The sequence below is a fragment of the Doryrhamphus excisus genome, linkage group LG13 (genome assembly GCF_037039965.1).
Source record: "Doryrhamphus excisus strain RoL-2023G ecotype Guam linkage group LG13, RoL_Dexc_Guam_v1.1, whole genome shotgun sequence".
In the NCBI taxonomy this organism is placed as follows: domain Eukaryota; kingdom Metazoa; phylum Chordata; class Actinopteri; order Syngnathiformes; family Syngnathidae; genus Doryrhamphus; species Doryrhamphus excisus.
This window is the reverse complement of record NC_136369.1, coordinates 20,260,769-20,280,653: the sequence shown is the minus strand read 5'-3', so window position 1 is coordinate 20,280,653 and position 19,885 is coordinate 20,260,769. Positions and strand designations below refer to the sequence as shown.

The 19,885-nt window shown below is 44.0% G+C and overlaps 1 protein-coding gene across 1 annotated transcript in view; it reads left to right on the top strand.

Annotated features, from left to right (window-relative positions):
- The window catches only part of cskl (c-src tyrosine kinase-like), a 33,422-nt gene extending 22,817 nt beyond the window's left edge, over positions 1-10,605 (top strand). Inside the window, exons 5-13 of the mRNA XM_058088670.2 lie at positions 512-731; positions 5,556-5,649; positions 5,991-6,056; positions 6,121-6,220; positions 6,300-6,390; positions 7,587-7,660; positions 7,749-7,944; positions 8,035-8,121; positions 9,442-10,605. Of these exons, the coding sequence (XP_057944653.1) occupies positions 512-731; positions 5,556-5,649; positions 5,991-6,056; positions 6,121-6,220; positions 6,300-6,390; positions 7,587-7,660; positions 7,749-7,944; positions 8,035-8,121; positions 9,442-9,624 (1,111 nt within the window). The 3' untranslated portion in view covers positions 9,625-10,605. The remainder of the gene's footprint in view (positions 1-511; positions 732-5,555; positions 5,650-5,990; positions 6,057-6,120; positions 6,221-6,299; positions 6,391-7,586; positions 7,661-7,748; positions 7,945-8,034; positions 8,122-9,441) is intronic.
- The last annotated feature ends 9,280 nt before the right edge of the window (positions 10,606-19,885 follow it).

The window sequence follows — 19,885 nt, the reverse complement described above, 5'->3', positions numbered from 1 at the left end:
AACAACCCAAGTATTAACAAATCAACTATTTTACCCAGAGTTATATACAAATACAGTTTGCAGATAATATGAAATATATGAGCGGTCTATACACTATGAGATCTTGCTAGTGAGTTAATATGAGACATTATAGAAATACTTCACTTAAAACTTCATATATTGCACTTGCACGTGGAGCTTGATCAGATATTGCACTTACCACTTCCACACTGATAGGGAGGATAACTATTAACAGTTATTTAACCTTTCACATGAACATGAATCAAACGTAATAATTTTTTCTGGGTACATGATACCATACAGCATCCATATCAAACTTGCGCGGGCTAACATTAAACTTTCATATCAAGGCGGGGGCCTCAAACTAGTGTCCTGCGGGCCACATTTGGCCCGCTTGAGACCCCTGATGTAGTGTATGGAAGTGCGTGACTGTGTTTGTTGCTGTTCTACAAAGATTTGAAACTCTGACACACCCCTCGCTGACTCTTCCATTCCTCCTGACTTGCACCAGCTGGTTCCACGGGAAGATCACCCGGGAGCAGGCGGAGCGGCTCCTCTACCCGCCGGAGACGGGTCTGTTCCTGGTGAGGGAGAGCACCAACTACCCCGGCGACTACACCCTGTGCGTCAGCTGCGACGGCAAAGTGGAGCACTACCGCATCATCTACCACAACGGCAAGCTCACCATCGACGAGGAGGAGTACTTTGACAACCTCATGCAGCTGGTTGAGGTGAGCACAGACGGAAACGAGCGCTTTGATCATCCCGGAAACGCGCTGACCAGCAACCTCGTGGTGCCGATGGAAGCGCATCCTGCCCTCAAACTGCAGCTGTGTTGAGGGAGAGAGAGGCGCTGCAAAACTTTGGCTGCAGTTTTTCCACATCAAGAGTTGTTTTTTTTTTCAGGAAGATGAGCTTTTCAAGTTTATTTTAAAAAAGATGCGTGCAAGGGGAATAATATAATTCTCATCTCAATAGACTGCAGACACTTCTTGTTTGCTAAAAAACATATTTTTGGAGGAATACCTGAAATATGAAATGATAAAAAATGTTCGTAACGAAAATATTTCAAAAAAACAACCTGACCGGGTCATTTTTGACCCACTTATGGAAGGTTGGGGTAGTAACACAGAAACAAAAAAATCTTAAAATGTATAAAAGGTAAGTTAAAAATGTGAATGTCATGATATCAAAAACATGTTTTTGAGGAATACCTGGAATATGAAATGATAAAAAATTTTCATTACAAAGATATTTCAAGAAAACAACCTGACCGGGTCGTTTTTGACCCACTTATGGAAGGTTGGGGTAGTAACACAAAAACAAAAATTTCTTAAAATGTATAAAACGTAAGTTAAAGATGTGAATGGCATGATATCAAAAACATGTTTTTTGGGTCATTTTTGACCCACTTATGCATCTAAGGCAGGGGTCTCAAAGTCAATTTACTTGGGGGCCACTGGAGCTAGGGTCTGGGCGAGACTGGGCTGCATCAGGTTTTCCAAAAAAAAAAAAAAACGCATTTATTAAAAACAGAAAAATGAATAAACTTTGCTTTGGTTTCGATTTTCTACAAGAAAAGCTCTGATAAAACATTCCACTGTTCTCAAATATCTTACTTTTTATTTTTCTACACAAAATAAGATGAAAAATAAATAAGCAAATCAAGAATAAAGAAAATCAATCAGTAATAAATAAATTAATATAATAATAATAAAAGGGCAAATAATAAAAACTTAAGAAAGCACATATAGTTGGTGGGTAGACAAATGATTTTTTTCAGATTAAAATGAACAAAGCATTATTAGAGCCCTGTAGACATGACAAAACACGACTATAGTCACATTTATACTCTTTTTATTTACAACATATTGCGCAACTGCAGGGTCTTGAGACACATGCTAACTCGCAAACTAGAGAGCTAGCGACCTAAACGGTAGCCTTCAAGTTATTTCCTTTAAACTTAAATAGCCCAAAACTTACCACTTCCACACGGATAAGGATAACTATTAACAGTTATTTAACCTTTCACATGAACATTAATCAAACGTAATAATTTTTTCTGGGTACATGATACCATACAGCATCCATATCAAACTTGCGCGGGCCGCACTAACATTAAACTTTCATATCAAGGCGGGGGCCTCAAACTAGTGTCCTGCGGGCCACATTTGGCCCGCGGGCCGCATGTTTGAGACCCCTGATCTAAGGGTTAAACAAAGGGATATTATGTGGATTGCATTAAAAAAAGCATATCCTATTAACGTCTCAACAGTTAATGTGATAGATCATTATCTTAAAATTAGCATCACAACACCGCCTCGGTTGTGTGCTAACTTTGCTCAACCTTGAAATTTGGGAAAATATATATATCATATCTTTGGGTCAGTACTTGGGGATGGTGGGGTGGTGGGAGGGGGGGCAGTTCCAGTTCCAGCCACCCGTCCTCTTGTTTCCTCTCCACCACAACGTTAACGAATGAACCAAAATAAAGTATCATTAATTAGCATGCTTGCATAACTGCACAAACACAACACGACCCCCATCAAGTGTCCCCGCGGGGATTTTGCCGAAACATCTCACTCGCTTCAAAGTCGGGCCTGGTGTGTTATCAAAGCGCCGCAAGGCAGATCCAGGCAGACTTTCATCCTGTCCGATAACAAGAACTGCGGGCACCGACCGACCGGAGCTTATTGCGCTTTTTAATTGGACCGGCGTGGACGGCGAGGACGGCGCATCTTTTGCATGTTTGTCATTGGCAGCCTCCAGGCTTGTGTTTCTGCCTCTTCCTCCTCATCTCTTTGTTATGCATCCCTACAGTTGGTGTCTACCTTTCCCTCCTCTTCCTCCCTCGTCTATCTATAGCCGCTCCCCGCCCGCATTTCTCCGCGTCTTCCCTTTTACGCCGCCGTCGCCTACCAGAGGATTCCTTGCATTCTTGTGTGTGCTTTCCGGTCCGGCCAGACCCACTCCCTGTGGCCTGTCACAGCAGGCTCCATATAGCCTCCCGCTGTGATGTCATACATGCCGATCCGTGGGTTGTCTCTACTTGGTTTGCTCTGGTTGGCGTGCAGTTCAACCCTCAACCCCCCCAAATGATGCACGACTCCGTCATGGGTCCAGATATCCCAGCACAGACACAGCATCCCCACGTTAGTCTTACATAACGCATTGTTAGCCCTTCTCAAGGCGAGTCGCGGTGCCGCGGTGCCGCGGTGCCGCGTGGGGAACCTGCTTCACCACATCTCCCCCCGGTGGTTAGCATCGTAACTGCACCCTGTGCCCGATTCGCCATGCTGCAGTTTAGCAATTAGTTTTGCCACAAAGTGGCTTTTGCCCTCCAGTGCCCCCATGTGACTTAAGAATCTGTCTGCCACCGACATCTCACACGCTCGCCGCTTCCTAAAATAAGTAATCCCCCACCCAACCCCCCCGCCACAAACACACAGTCTCACACTACATCCTGTCGCCATCCAGCAGAACTTCCTCTTGCTTTTTATGTGACCTTTTACTTGTCATAGCATCCTCATGGCATAACTGCCACGTCACTCTCGCTCTGCAGTGGACCTGCAACGGTGATGATGTCATCGCTGTCCAATGACAAGCACGCATCCCCCAGTTGCATGCCAAGAGGTTGTTGTTGTTTTATCAAATGAACCCAATGTTGCAACACATGCTTATCATTAGCGAATGACTGTATGTACTAATAATTAACTAAACATATTTACAATACGTTTTAGTAAGGACTACACAACGCAAGAACATTACATCAAACAGAATATCTAAATATGAAAAGAAAACCCATAAGCACAGATCTCCTAAGCGTTGCACTGAAATGCCGTGTAGTTTTTACAAGTAATAGTTTGAAGGATTTAAACTGCAAAAAGGCTTCTCCTTGCACTACTTGTTCAATCACTCGGAGTAAAAAGATGTGACAGCATCCTCAAACAATCCTGCAACGTACAAAAGGTACGACAGGCCCGACAAAACAATAAACGGCAAAGCAAAATGGCTTTCATCCTGATAGGAGGCAAACGTCGTCGTTTATCTGCTCTCTTGTATCGATGTTGCTCCCGCTCGCCGACTGACGCGTCGTTTGTCACCACCTGTTGCAGGTTCTCCTCTACGGGAATCGGAAACATCAGAAGCACTTTAGATGTCCTTTTTTTTTAATTTAGGGTCTCTCCCAAATATGTTTCTGGTTGGCGATTAGAACAGTATGTTGTGCTGTATCACAAACTTTCCTCTGTAAAAACTTGTGTAGCATTTGGATAAATTAAGCTTTAATTAACATCCAACAAATAAATGAAACGATGTCTCAAGGTCCTGCTCAAATGTTCACATTCTATTAGCTATAGTCCCTGACTTATCCACCATCAGAAGAGTATTTTTGTGGAACAAAGTCAGTAAAAAGTCCTTTTTAGGAGGCTTGAAATAAGCATAATTTAACTAAATAGTCATATCAATTGGAAAAACAAAATACCTGCAATATCCCAGTACTACTTTTGTAGTATACAAAAGGACCCTGGCGTTGCTTGCTAGCGGCAGGTCCTCATGGTGTCTCGCTAAGTGGACTCGCAGATTTGTGACGTTTCCCGAATACTCCCAAATATGTCTCCCAAATATGTTTCCACATTAAGCGCTATTGATGTGTTTTCAGATTCAGTGCGTTTTGTTTTTATTAATATTTGTTTTTCCTTTGCTGGTGTAATTAGCAGGTCCTGGACCAGAACTGAAACCAGTTTAAGAATGGGTGTGGACAAAGCATTATTGTTTATATTTAGGAGCATATAGCCCCTTAAAGTTAAGATGGTTTGGATTTTTTTTTTTTTTTTTACATGATGTTACCCCAGGGGTTGGCAAACTTTTTGACTCGTGGGCCGCATTGATTTACGGGGGGGCCAGACTATATATTTTACACGTAACAGTCCACCTGGTATTATTGTATCTGTAAAATTGTCATGCAATTTGCTATTATTAGTTATTATTTTATATTTATATTTAAATATTTTTAAAATAAAATATTATAATAATTACAATAAAATTTAAATAATAATTATATTATTATTATGTAAAATATGCAAATATAGCAATAATATTATATATAATTAATATAATAATTAGCATTAATATAATAATTATAATAATCATAATAGTTCTAATAATAATTATAATAATATAATAATAATAATAATTATTATTATTATGTGCTTGTGTCCCTTTTTTCAGGAGCACTTTGTAAACAACAGACCATGTCAAAAAAGGAAATTGATAAAACCATCAAAAGGTTGGCTCAGGCCATGATGCCAGGTTGTATGTTGAGTTTAAATGAAATACTTTGGAAAGATTGGGCGGGCCGTATTCAAACACTTGGCGGGCCGGATGTGGCCCCCGGGCCGTAGTTTGCCCACCCCTGTGTTACCCCGTGGTTCTGGACGGATTTCGGTGACGAGGAATGTAATTGTAAATGTAATTCATCAGTGGGGGCGGGAGCAAACTCCGGCGATTCTAAAGCGTATCATCAAACGTTAAAGGTCATTTGTCTGTCGTTGCAGCATTACACCAAAGACGCCGATGGCCTCTGCACCAGCCTCATCAAACCCAAGCTGATGGAGGGCACCGTGGCGGCGCAGGACGAGTTCTCCAGGAGTAAGGACACCGTGGGCTCATTAAACGGATCCGTCGCGGGGCGGGGCGGGACGGGACGTCGCTGCATTTCCCCTGTCGAAAACATTAAGTCCAACAAAAGCAGTAATCGCGTTAAACGCCGCGGGGCTCCTCTTATCTGTCTGACTGCTGAGCTGCGGCAAGGTCGGCGCTAAGCCGCTAACCCCCCCCCCACCTGTCATTCCAACCTCCATCTTGTCCAACCTCTGACCTCCAGATACAGTAGATACTGACGTTATTCTGCTACCAAGTACTCTGGAACGCGTGCGCTAGATTAACCGAAAGAGGACGTCTGCCTGACTCGTGTCTGGTCTCCCCCGCAGGCGGCTGGGCCTTGAACAGGAAGGAGCTGAAACTCCTGCAGACCATCGGCAAAGGAGAGTTTGGAGGTCAGAATGGTGTTAAGAAAGAAATGTCATGACTGTGGCCAACTAATCCCCGGCTCGTCTTCAGATGTCATGGTGGGAGACTACAGAGGGACCAAAGTGGCAGTCAAGTGCATCAAGAACGACGCCACAGCGCAGGCTTTCATCGCAGAGGCCTCCGTCATGACGTAAGTTCTGGCAGGATGCATGTGACCAATCAGTTCCCGGACGGCGTGGAGCTGAATGGAAGCCTCTGTGTGGCTGCAGGCAACTGAGACACAACAACCTGGTGCAGTTGCTGGGAGTCATCGTGGAGGAGAGGGGAAGCCTCTACATCGTCACGGAGTACATGGCCAAGGTACCGGTGAAAGTACTTTCACACGAATTGATGCAGATGCAGACTTGAAGGTGGTGAGCACGTCTGAATAATACTGCACTCCCTCCGCTCTACTATGGTTCTCTGATAGTAGCGATGTCAGTAGTACTGTCAAGATATTCCATTAGGACAAATCAACGGGTACAATTAGACAAAGTCCTTACCTTCAGGTGTGCACAAACTACAGTTCAATGTATATTTGGATATATATGTATACCAGTCTTGAGAAGCAGAAAGTAGACGTAGTATGGTATTAGGGCTGGGTTAAACGATTATTTCTGTAATCAATTAATCTAGAAAATGTTTTTTCAATGCATCGATTAATCCCTGAAAGCACAAGTTACGTGGTGCGGTTTGGATTAATCATTGCAAACAAGGAAATAAAAAAAAAAAAAAGTTGCAAACGTACGGCGTCTTCCCCTCGGGTGCTTCCTCAATCGGTGCTGGTGCATCGCAGTCGTGCTTTTGTGATGTTCCATCTCACTTTTGCATAGGTCCCAAACCAGCGCATCGTTACCTTTTGGCGTGAAGTATTCCCATACTTTGGATACTCTGTTGCGTGATCTTTTCTTCCGGCCCAACTTGTTGCCATGGCCGCCATCATGTTTTGATTCTGAGTAGCGGTGTGGCGTTCGTGAACGAACGGGTCGTTCAGGTCGAACGAATGAACCGCTCATAAAATACCCGTTCAGTCCGCCGTCCGTTTTGTTCATGACCGACACGGCACGAGTTGGTGAGCTGTTGAGTCGGAACGAACGTGAACACGAGTGAACGGACTGACTCGACACAACTGGCCGGGTCTATGCACAGGGGGAGATCACACGGTAACAACAAATTGACCGAAATGAACGGATCTTTTTACTGAATGAAGCGGAATGATTCCGTTGACTGAAATGAACGCTTTAGTCCACCGCACGGGGAGAACATGCAAACTCCACACAGAGATGGCCGAGGGTGGAATTGAACCCTGGTCTCCTAGCTGTGAGGTCTGCGCGCTTAAAAATAAAAATCATTACATGCGGCGTTATAAAAATATTACATCAGGAAGTCGCCTACAGCCACAGTGGTTAGTGGTTATTTGCTTTTCTGTACAAAGCCACCCTGCGGCGTTCAGAGACCCGGCAGCCGACTGATTTTAAAAGTTAAACGCTGTGTTTCCTCCACTGTGTCCCACACAGGGCAGCCTCGTGGACTACCTGCGGTCCCGAGGGCGGACCGTGCTGGGCGGAGACTGCCTGCTAAAGTTCTCACTGTGAGTGGTGGTCGTGCTCGTCTGTTGACGACGTAATGCTGTCCCAAGACATGCGTGACCGATGTCCCCCCCCCCCCCCCCCCCCCAGCGACGTGTGCGAGGCCATGGAGTACCTGGAGGCCAACAACTTCGTCCACAGAGACCTGGCGGCTCGCAACGTGCTGGTGTCGGACGACAACATCGCCAAGGTCAGCGACTTCGGCCTCACGAAGGAGGCCTCTTCCATACAGGACACCGCCAAGCTGCCGGTCAAATGGACCTCCCCCGAAGCTCTCAGAGAGAAGGTGAGACAGGAGCGACGTTCGCTCAGAGCCCCTTAGCCGACTTAGCTTAGCGTAACCCCGACGCTCTCTTGCATCACTGTCACCCCGCAGAGGTTTTCCACCAAGTCAGACGTGTGGAGTTACGGAATCTTACTGTGGGAGATCTACTCCTTCGGCCGCGTGCCTTACCCTCGAATTGTGAGTACCTGCACGCCGCACGGGGCAAATAAAGACCACTCTTCTTCACAGCTATTTATAGTACCGACTACACAAACACGCACTTCCTTATTACACTTACATGTGGGTGCTGGCTTGCACACAAACGGTTGGGAAATTTGCTCATTTCGTTTTTCTTCAGCAAACAGACAAGCCGAAAACGATTTAGTTCAAACCGAGCTATGCTAACGTTGGTGTCCCACTGTCTCCCCCAACTCTTTACTGTTATGTTGATGTTCGGGACGTATGGCGTCTGCAGAGTTCTGGTGTCCATGCAGGAAGTGGATGAGGTGCTGCCTGTCATAGACGGGCTTGGACACAAACACGTCATTAACATTACAGCTACGGCGTGTCTGTAGCTTTAATGCTAATGACAACAGTCATTTATTGTGTTCATTAACCCGATTGTGTTTTCACAAAGTTGGATGCCTTATCAATAAATGGAATATTTCTGTACAATAGAGCATAGAAAAAGCTTTTTTTTTACATTAGAAAGCTCTAAACATGAAATAACACCCCTATAGTTACCTTTACACTCCTATTACCCAACATAGTAGATAGTAATAAAAGAAAATAAGCCATGTAAGACATAAATAAGGTTTATGCTCATGTGCTGCCGTAAATCGGCTCGAGTGGTGGGAGGACAAGAAGTCATGTCGGGGGGGTTCAGAGTTGAGTTTTAGCTTGCCGTTGGGTTATGGATCCCAGAGCAAAGCCGTGTTGGGGATTATTGTTCCTTTTGTGAGATCCGCCCCCAAACATTACTGACACCTAGTGGCCAGTGTAGGATACTACACACATGGTAGCAACATCTTTAAATGCGTCTTTGGGATGCCTTATTTTATTATTAACTGAATTTGGGCAAAACTATATTTGAAAAGGTGTCAACTGTGCTTTAATGTGCATGTTTTATTTAATGGCCCCCATTCAATCATGAGCCATCCGTCCATTATTTTATGCCGATTGTCCTCAGTGGGACGACTATTCCTGGTAGGGCTTATTTAAAGGGACTTTTGTAAATTGTAGCACCACCCTTCTACCAGCAGGTGGCAGCATTCTTCACTATAGCCAATGAATTTGCTGCTTGTTTTTCCACAGCAAGGCATTCACATGAACGGTTTTGGCTTAGTTTTTACTCCGGGTGTCCTCCTTGTTGCAACCTCGGCCTGGAATGGAACCCGTGTACAGGTATCCCACCAGGGACACTGCCGTGTCAGGAAGAGCAGCGGATGATCTCCCACCCCTTGAGTCACGCTGTCTTTGTTTGTGCACGCCCACCTTCTTCCCCTTCCTCCCTCCCAGCCGCTGAAAGAGGTGGTGCCCCGGGTGGAGAAGGGCTACAAGATGGACGCCCCCGACGGCTGCCCGCCGGTGGTTTATGACCTGATGAAGCAGTGCTGGACCCTGGACCCGGTGGTGCGGCCGTCCTTTCGCATGCTGAGGGAGAAGCTGCAGCATATCAGAGCCAAGGAGCTCTACCTGTGAAGCGGCGGCGAGGAGAGGGGATGGTAGGGGGGGTCGGGGGTGTGTGGGGGGGCGGGGGCAGCCCACACCACAAGACAAACAAACAAGGGACCACAGTGACACTTCCTCTCCAGCCTGTGGGACTGCCTCCCTCCGCTTCCTTCCCCTTTTAAGGAGCGTTTTCCTGTTTGTGTTGTAAAGCTTTGGCCATGTTTCCTTGTCTTCTTCTCTTCCTCTTCCTCCTCCTCTTCCTCCCGCCCCGCCCCGCCTCCACCCCTCCACCACCACCCCTCCTCTGTTGAACACGGCATTAACTGGAGGGGAGGCTGGCCTTTTCCTCCACGTTTGTCAGGTGCTTGCTGTCCTCTTTTGTCATCCCCCTTTTCCTGCCTGCATGCCCCCCCTCCCTCTCTGCTGGGCGTGGTGTCGGGTGTGGGGCCTTCGCTCTGTGCCAAAGTGCCTCCAGACGTCCCTCCAGCACTGTGGTCTTATTTTTTTTTTATGACTTCATCTTTTTTTAAATTGCTTTCTTCTTTTCAGGGAGGTTATCAAACCATTTTTTTAGTGCCGTCTCCCCCATTTTTTGTGTCTACAACGAGAGAGTAAACTTTTTTTTTAAAGGAGGGGGGGACAGTATCATGTTTGTCCTCCAGCTAAGACTTATTATTGGGAGGAACCATGAGTAGAGACGAGGGGGGGTCATGACAGCATAACAGGAAGAGGAGGAGGAGACCCTGAACATGTGGTTTCATCATACGTGGGCTTGGTTTTTTTTTATATCAAAATATATTTAAAGGATTAAAAAAAAAAAAGACAAACTGACTGGGGCAGAGAATTTACAAAACAAAAATGGGCGGGGGGGGGGGGGGGTGTTGGGAATGTTGAGCGGGAACGTGGCGGTTGGTTGGTGCATGCTGTGTGTGAGAGGCCTTCCATTCAACTGTCAGTGCTTTCAATGTTCATTGTTTTATTATGCTATCATGAATAAATCATTCCATCTGACACGGATGGCCCTTGGCATCTTAGAAAACCGAGGGGGGGGTGTAGACTATAATGTAATAATATCACAAAAATATACTAGTTATTAGGGCTCACCATTGATTATAATATTGAGATTAATCGCATTAGTCCATAGTTCACTCAATTAATTGCAGCTTCTGGAAGATCGTTTTTAATACACTAACATGGAACCTGGATCATATGATTGTTTCATGCCATTTTTCTTTATTAAACAATATTTTTTGTTTTCAAACAGCTCAACACAAAAAGGACCAACACAATGTACAACAATGGTGACTGTTCACCACTCCCATATCATGAAAATATTACATTGGGACAAACATTACAAATAAAACACACCAACTAAGTGAAATTGAAACACAAAAATATGACAGTATCCTTTGTGAGTTTTCAGTCCCCCCCCCCCCCGCCCCCCCAAAATCCTACAACCCAAGTTGTCAGTGTCTCCATCAGGCTCTGACCTCCTGGAGATGCTGCTTTGTTGTTGCTGTCATTCCCATCCCATCACTCTCTGCAGCACCGACGGTCCTAAACCAGGGGGGGGCCGGGGATTACATAATCTCTGAAGCGCCCACAGCCGCGACCGTCCCGACCCGGTCACGTGACGCCGACTCCGGCCCGCCACCCCGATCCCATCGCACGTGTCTCACCAAAAGCAACACGACCCCCTGCCAAGCATGAAGGTACCCCACACGGCCCACAACACCTTTTGGAAACGCAACCAGGGGTTGAACACCGCTTTACTTTTTAATAACTTTTTTTTTTGTTTTGTTTATGATGGCCAGGGAAACTCCTGACCTTTTAACCCTCGATGAAGTGACCACTGGGACGAGCAAACATAATTTCTCGTATTTCTAATTGAACACAAACAAATTTCTTCCTTTTTTTGCATTTATTCAAACATCAAATGTAAGCATCTCTAAAACAGCCGTTAAAATAAAATAACAAAGGTTTGTCAATTATTCTTATTAATTTTTATGCAATTTATTATTTGTTGTACATTTTTTTAAATACATTTCACAAAATTGAAATCCCCAAAAATCAATGTAAAAAAAAATGGTGGTAAAGAACTGTAATTGACCCTTTTTGCCACTAGGTGGAACTAGCACACTTCATTTGGCTTTTGTAGCGTGTGCATCAGAATGCATGAGGACAGTGCTGAACATGTCCTGTGGAATACATTGTGGTCCTCTACCACTGTCTAATCCCCTCATAACACGTTTACTATTGTACTTTAGTCTAATAATGACACCCTGAAAGTGTATAGAAACACACGAAGGAGCTTTATTTAAACTATTCTTTTGGAGTGCTGGAATCCCTGAACCAGGAAGTAGGGATGCGCGGATATCCATACTCCCGATACCAGCTGCCCGTGTGCTAAAGTTAATTCTCAAAGAGAAGTATTGATACTTTTTAATTGTTTTTAATTAACAATTTTAATTGGTGTTTTTATTGTTCAAAATAGTATTTTCACTATTTTTGATGTCATTTTGTCCTGAGGTGATATAATAGTAACATTTTTAGTTGTATTCATGGGTATCACGCTAATATTAGCATATATAATATTAGCATTTTGAGCCATTTTGATCAGTGCACTTATTTTAAGTGTTAGCATGCTAATGTTAGCAGGCAAACATGAACAAATGAGTATTTTTGTGATTTTCATGAATATGAGCTTAAGCAAGCACTTAGCGCTATCAGGCTAGGTGTTAGCGTGCTAATGTTAACATGCAAACATGAGCAAATGAGCATTTTTTTGCAATTTTCAGGAATATGAGCTTAAGCAAGCACTTAGTGCTATCATGCTAGGCGTTAGCGTGCTAATGTTAACATGCAAACGAGCATTTTTTTGTGATTTTCATGAACATAGGCTTAAGCAAGCACTTAGCGCTATCAGGCTAGGTGTTAGCATGCTAATGTTAGTGTGCTAATGTTAACATGCAAATGAGTATTTTTTGCGATTTTTCATGAATATGAGCTTAAGCAAGCACTTAGCGCTATCAGGCTAGGTGTTAGCGTGCTAATGTTAACATGCAAACAAGCATTTTTTTGCAATTTTCAGGAATATGAGCTTAAGCAAGCACTTAGTGCTATCATGCTAGGCGTTAGCGTGCTAATGTTAACATGCAAACAAGCATTTTTTTGCGATTTTCATGAACATAGGCTTAAGCAAGCACTTAGTGCTATCATGCTAGATGTTAGCATGCTAATGTTAACATGCAAACAAGCATTTTTCTGCGATTTTCATGAACATAGGCTTAAGCAAGCACTTAGCGCTATCAGGCTAGGTGTTAGCATGCTAATGTTAGTGTGCTAATGTTAACATGCAAACGAGCATTTTTTGCAATTTTCAGGAATGAGCTTAGGCAAGCACTTAGTGCTAGCATGCTAGGTGTTAGCATGCTAATGTTAACATGCAAACGTGAGCAAATGAGCATTTTTTGCGATTTTCATGAACATGAGCTTAAGCAAGCACTTAGCGCTATCAGGCTAGGTGTTAAGATGCTAATGTTGATGGAACTAGCACACTTCATTTGGCTTTTGTAGCGTGTGCATCAGAATGCATGAGGACAGTGCCGAAGATGTCCTGTGGAATACATTGTGGTCCTCTACCACTGTCTAATCCCCTCATAACACGTTTACTATTGTACTTTAGTCTAATGACGACACCCTGAAAGTATAAAAACACGGCAGGAAGCCATGTAAATCATCTTTTTAGGATTCGCTCTGTGGAATTGAATCATTTGGTGCTTTCTCTCGGTTGGGAATCGGCACTTCTATCCATGCAGGATACGCCGGCGTGCTTGTCTGTTCCTCGTCATTCCCGAGTGAAGGCGTTAAATGGGAGTTAAGTTGCTTCCCTGCGACGCGAGCTGGCCGTTGGCACTTTGCGGTAATCCCGCCAAGCAGCAGCAGCAGCAGCAGCAGCTCAGGAGGATGTCTGCTAATCAGCTTTTAGTCACAACTAAGTTGCGCACCTGAGCTACAACTGACAGCAGCCACAAATTAGCTAATCCCTCTTGTAATTAATCTGATTAACTCTTTTTTTAAATGTTTAATTTATTTGAAGGAATCAGCCGCAGGCCTCTTAGATGTAATGTTTGCATGATGGGGGTCCTGTGTGACCAGTGCAGGGGTACTAACTCGCTAGCAGGCCCGCATCAATCAGCATTAATCACATGTAAACCGCTATCCGGATTTGTGACAACATTCCTCACTTTCCTCTTTTAGGAGCTGCTCCGAGGAAGCCGCAGGATATGAATGTTGATTGGGAGGCAGCGTGCTCACATTTTCCAGGCAGGAGCAGGAAGGTTGTTTGTGCTTGGGAGTTCACTGGCAGGTTGACCTTGAAGTGGCAGGGAAGTCAGATAGGGGGCGCCATTGGGTCACTTGCTTTCAAAGCGTCCGTGAGGACAAAGTGCGCGACTTAGCGTCTGTGTGAATGCTAAAGGTAGGAACCTTTAAAACGGGTTTCAAGGGGGAGCGGTTTCAGGGGAGACACAACAGCTTTTCGCGGCACTTTTTGGGCGGGATTAATGACAAAAACGAGCTTCCACTGTAAGATTTAAAGTATTTAAAGTAGTGACTACAGAAAGCTTCGTGTACATAAACTGGAAGTAGGCTTGGAAGCTCGAAAAGATCCACCTCCGTCGTCGGCTGAGCTGCACGTGAACTTTGCCGTGATGTAACTTCCGCCTCGGGCCGGGCTGACATGTCGGCTTTGACTTTGGCAAATATCAAGGGTCCTCCTCCGAGTCGCGCAGAACATGTTTTCCGCACCGCTTGTCAGCATGAATTTGCATTCGCTGCTCGACATTTCACCTCCACACACAAACACTCCCCGCCCCCAGCACGCTGCTTTGCCAGGGAGGGGGGACGGGGGGGTGGTGGTGGTGGTGAAGTGCCCGGCGGGCCCTCGGAGAGCCGCCATGTTGTATCCTCCAACCTCCAACGCCCTCGTGCTGTCAAGTGAAATGCAAAAGACGCGGCTCGGGTTATCACGTGACGCTAAATGTTGCCTCCTATTGGCTGGAGCTTTATTTAACCGTATTCTTTTGGCGCGCTGGAATCCGTCAACCAGGAAGTAGGGATGAGCGGATATCGATACTCCCGATACCAGCTGCCCGTTCGCTAAAGTCGATTCTCAAATTGAAGTATTGATACTTTTGATACGTCAGTCACAGATCATGTTTGTTTGTAACATTTCTGTTGAACAATGACGATCGTAAATGCAACGAGGTGTGAATTTTGAATAAAGTTTTCATTTTTATCATAGCTCTTAACAATTTTAATTGTTTTATTTTGTATTGTTTTATATAGTATTTTCACTATTTTTGATGTCATGTTGTCCTGGGGTGATATAATAGTAACATCTTTAGTTGTTTTCATGGGTATCATGCTAATATTAGCATATTAGCATTTTTCGGCATTTTGATCAGTGCAGTTATTTTAAGTGTTAGCATGCTAATGTTAGCAGGCAAACATGAGCAAACGAGCGTTTTTCATGAATATGAGCTTAAGCAAGCACTTGGCGCTATCATGCTAGGTGTTAACATGCTAATGTTAGTGTGCTAATGTTAACATGCAAACAAGCATTTTTTGCAATTTTTGTGAACATGAACTTAAGCAAGCACTTAGCACTATCAGGCTAGGTGTTAGCATGCTAATGTTAGTGTACTAATGTTAACATGCAAACAAGCATTTTTGTGATTTTCATGAATATGAACTTTAGCTAGCACTTAGCGCTATCATGCTAGGTGTTAGCATGCTAATGTTAGTGTGCTAATGTTAACATGCAAACAAGCATTTTTTGTGATTTTCATGAATATGAACTTTAGCTAGCACTTAGCGCTATCATGCTAGGTGTTAGCATGCTAATGTTAGTGTGCTAATGTTAACATGCAAACAAGCATTTTTTGCGATTTTCATGAACATGAGCTTAAGCAAGCACTTAGCACTATCAGGCTAGGTGTTAGCATGCTAATGTTAGTGTGCTAATGTTAGCATGCAAACATGAGCAAACAAGCTTTTTTTGCGATTTTCATGAATATGAGCTTAAGCAAGCTATCATGCTAGGTGTTAGCATGCTAATGTTAGTGTGGTAATATTAGCATGCAAACATGAGCCAACAAGCATTTTTTCTGATTTTTATGAATATGAGCTTAAGCAAGCACTCAGCGCTATCATGCTAGGTGTTAGCATGCTAATGTTAGTGTGCTAATGTTAACATGCAAGCAAGCATTTTTTGTGATTTTCATGAATATGAACTTTAGCTAGCACTTAGCGCTATCATGCTAGGTGTTAGCATGCTAATGTTAGTGTGCTAATGTTAACATGCAAACAAGCATTTTTGCGATTTTCATGAACATGAGCTTAAGCAAGCACTTAGCACTATCAGGCTAGGTGTTAGCATTCTAATGTTAGTGTGCTAATGTTAGCATGCAAACATGAGCAAACAAGCTTTTTTTGTGATTTTCATGAATATGAGCTTAAGCAAGCTATCATGCTAGGTGTTAGCATGCTAATGTTAGTGTGGTAATATTAGCATGCAAACATGAGCCAACAAGCATTTTTTCTAATTTTTATGAATATGAGCTTAAGCAATCACTCAGCGCTATCATGCTAGGTGTTAGCATGCTAATGTTAGCATGTTATCATGGTTAACATTCTTTCATTTCGTTTTCAAACCTTTCCATTGTATGTTTTCATGGTCAAGGAATCTAAATATGTATCCAAAATAAATCTAGAATGAATGTTTATGGTGTCAATTACAACATTTGCGGAACTACGGTGCTTGGTGGCACAATATAGTGTAATATATACAAATTTCCCCACTGAGGGACGAATAAAGGCATATCTTAATCTTAATAGTGTAAGTGCCTGCGTCAAGACGCTTGGGTAGTTCCATTTGTTAGCTTATTTTAGCTGTCAGAACTGTTTAGCTATGAAAATGCTAAAATAAAGTAATAATAAACATAAATGCATTTGCTTTTGGCCATCCAGAGAAGTGTAATTTTGAAAAAAAAAAACACATTTTGTTATTATTAAACATAACAAGCTAACCGGTGTCAAGACTGCTAAAAATGGCGTTAGCCATGTAAGCGAAGCAACGGCAGCATGCAAGCCCGCGTCGATCCTGTGGTTTCTATTTCCGCTACGCGCCATCACAGCCTGTCTGGCGAGATCCGCGCACCAACTGGCTGCAGTTGACAAAAATCACCTGCCAGGATTTTTTTGTCTGAAGTTCCCACTCAGGGAGGCTTGGCTGCCATTTGGAGACGCCGCTGTGCAAACTTTATTGGCCGCCGACGAAGGCGCTCTCTCTGCGTGAGTCACGATGTGACACTTGACGCGCTTGACGACGGACTCTCTTTCCTCGCGCTCGTGGCTTTTTAATAGACGAGCAGCATGGCGGCGGCTGGCGGGCTGCCGGAGCAGATGATGATGTCTTTGTGCTCCTTCCATAGGAGGAAGTGCTCCACTTGGCAGCTGCGCTCGCTCGCTTCCAAATGAGCAAACAGGAAGTGTTGCTCAAAGAGGAAGTCTCCATTGGCTCTCAAATGACTTCCAAACGGCTTTTAGGATGCTCCTTTCAAGGCCGTGCGGTGGATTAGTGGTTAGCGCTGATGATTCACAGCAAGATGGCTCTGGTTTTTGATGCTCCGCTAAGGCTGCTCTGTGCTAGCTCATCAATGAAACCAAGCCAGGCCGTCGTCTTTCAGGGGTGACTCGGCGAAAAACACAAAATATCGGCGTGTACAACAACAATAAGTCGTCTTAAGTTTCAGAGCAACGGAGCTTTTCTTCAATACTCTCCCGTATACGCGAAGACGTGGGCCCGAGGTGTGATTGACAGCTGATGAGCCCCGGTTGTGGTCGGCTAGAAATCTCTTCATGCTCGCACGTCCAGCGATGTCGTGATGTCGTCTTTCTCTCTCTCTCTTTCTTGCATTGACCCCAGCTCAGCGTCGAGGACTCGGCGAGGACCCGCGGAACATAAACGCTTGTGACACATGAGGAGCTGCAGTCGAGCGCGAGTAATGTCAAGGTTCACGAAATGTCGCAGGGACTCCAGATCTAGAAAAGCGCAAAGTCAAGCCGTTGTCACGACTACACATTTAACCAAGTACTATTATTATTTGACTATACGTATATCGGCCATTTTTGATGATTTTGACTGGGGGGAGGGGCTTAAAACATGCTCTCTTCCAAGGTCATTTCAAATCAGATATGTTAATTATTTGGCAGGTGTAATGGTAATGGTAATGGTAATGGTAATGGTTTAATTTCATTTGAACATGCATCAGATTGCAATTGAGTGCATCCCATAATCAGTTCCCAGTTCCACATGTCCAAAAGGAGTAGGAAGAAGCAAAGCTTATTAAATCCTACCCCTCCATCTGGTACTTTTACAATCACTAACTGTTACATTTGTTCACTTCCTGCTTTCCATAATATAGTTTTTTTATTAATTTTGTTTTAATTATTATAAAAAAATGCATTATAAATTCTTATAAAAAATATACATTTAAAAAAAAATGATTTTTTTTTTAATTATTTTTAATTTTTTTATTTTTTGTCCCGTACGGAAGTACTGGGTGATATGAGCATCCAATGCCATAATGGGTACCATAGTGCGTGTCAATATAGTGATATATATAGCACATCATGACTGGTTCAAGACTCTTCATCCTTGTATTTAGCAAACATCAACTGCTTGTATTGTTTCTTGAATTGGCTCATCGTTGTGCATTGTTTGATTTCCTTACTCAATCCATTCCATAGTTTGATTCCACATACTGAAATGCTATGGCTAGCATAACGTAGTCCTGTGCAAAAGTAAAACGAGGGCATGCATGGTGATGACCTTTGGCTGTTTCCTGAATGGAACAAAACGTCTTGTACGACTTTCCGAGTCTACTTTGTGGAACGTTTTGCCGGATTCCTTGCCGACAACGTTTATGTACTTTTGTGTCGTCGTGTGTGAGTGTTGTTGCAAAGATGCTTTACATGCGTGTTGTGGATTAGCCGCATGGTGTAAATACAGCGTGAAGTGTGAAGAGAATTCTCCCCTGGGGGGGGGGGGTTAGTGTAGTGTATACTTAAAAAAAAAAAAAAAGGCAATTTGAAGTACTACAAAGCAGTGTAAAATTGTGTTTTGAAGTAAAGTAGTATTCCTGGAATGGAAGCCGTGCGACGTGGTGGGTCGGAGGCGTACAAGCAGCGTGATCTCCCAGCCTGGCGGCGTGGCACCAGGGCAGAGGGAGACCCAGATGAGCGCTGAGTGGAGCTAATGATGGCAGCCAGAAGTGGACATGGGGGGGGTGTGGGGGGGTAACATCTGCACGGCGGCTGACCGGAGCGCCGTGGATAAACAAAGCGTGGAAAAAAAACCAAAAACCAAATCATGCAGGATGTTGTTGTTGTGGTGACGTAACGGCCTCTCCGTCTACCGCAGGCGCCTTCATTACGCCGATGCATCACGGCCGCTCGCATCACGGCCGCTCGCATCACGGCCGCTCGCATCACGGCCGCTCGCATGTGTGCTAGCCTGTTAGCGGTTAGCACACATGCACGGCACCGCAGCATCCCAGAGGTCAAACATCTTTGTTTTATTTTTTTTAATTCCCACTTTGAACGCATCATGGCTTCCGCGGCTCCCAACGGCCGATGTGTTCTGCTTTTGGATGTTTGTTGGGAGGAAAGCGGAGGAAAGCGGAGGAAAGCGGAGGAAAGCGGAGGAAAGCGGAGGAAAGCGGAGGAAAGCGGAGGAAAGCGGAGGAAAGCGGCTAATGGCGTGCTGCGGTCCATCAGGGCTGTCTGCACGCTGCCTTGGTTGCGTAATCATGTGATTAATTGGGAAAATGCTCGCCCTCGTTACTTTCCAACGCTCTGCGGACATTCGCTTGGAGAAGTGTATCAAAAATATAAAGCTGATAACTCCGTTTTGAGTGGATGAAGATTTTATTGCCACCGTCGGTGAAAGGAAACAGTCGAGCAACAACATACCAATAAGATTAAAAAAATAGCTTATTATTGAAATCCATATTTTGGTTTCTCTATTCTCTATATTAGTTGTTTGTATATTTCTTAAATAGTGTAGTTTCATCTTTATTGTTTGCTACATTTTTTTATTTGAACAATTATTGAAACTGACTGCAATACATATATTTTCAATATTTGATATTTTAATTTAATAAAATTTTCAGCAATGTCCGTCAATTATCGGCCCGATATCAGCATAAAAATGTGATATCGGTGG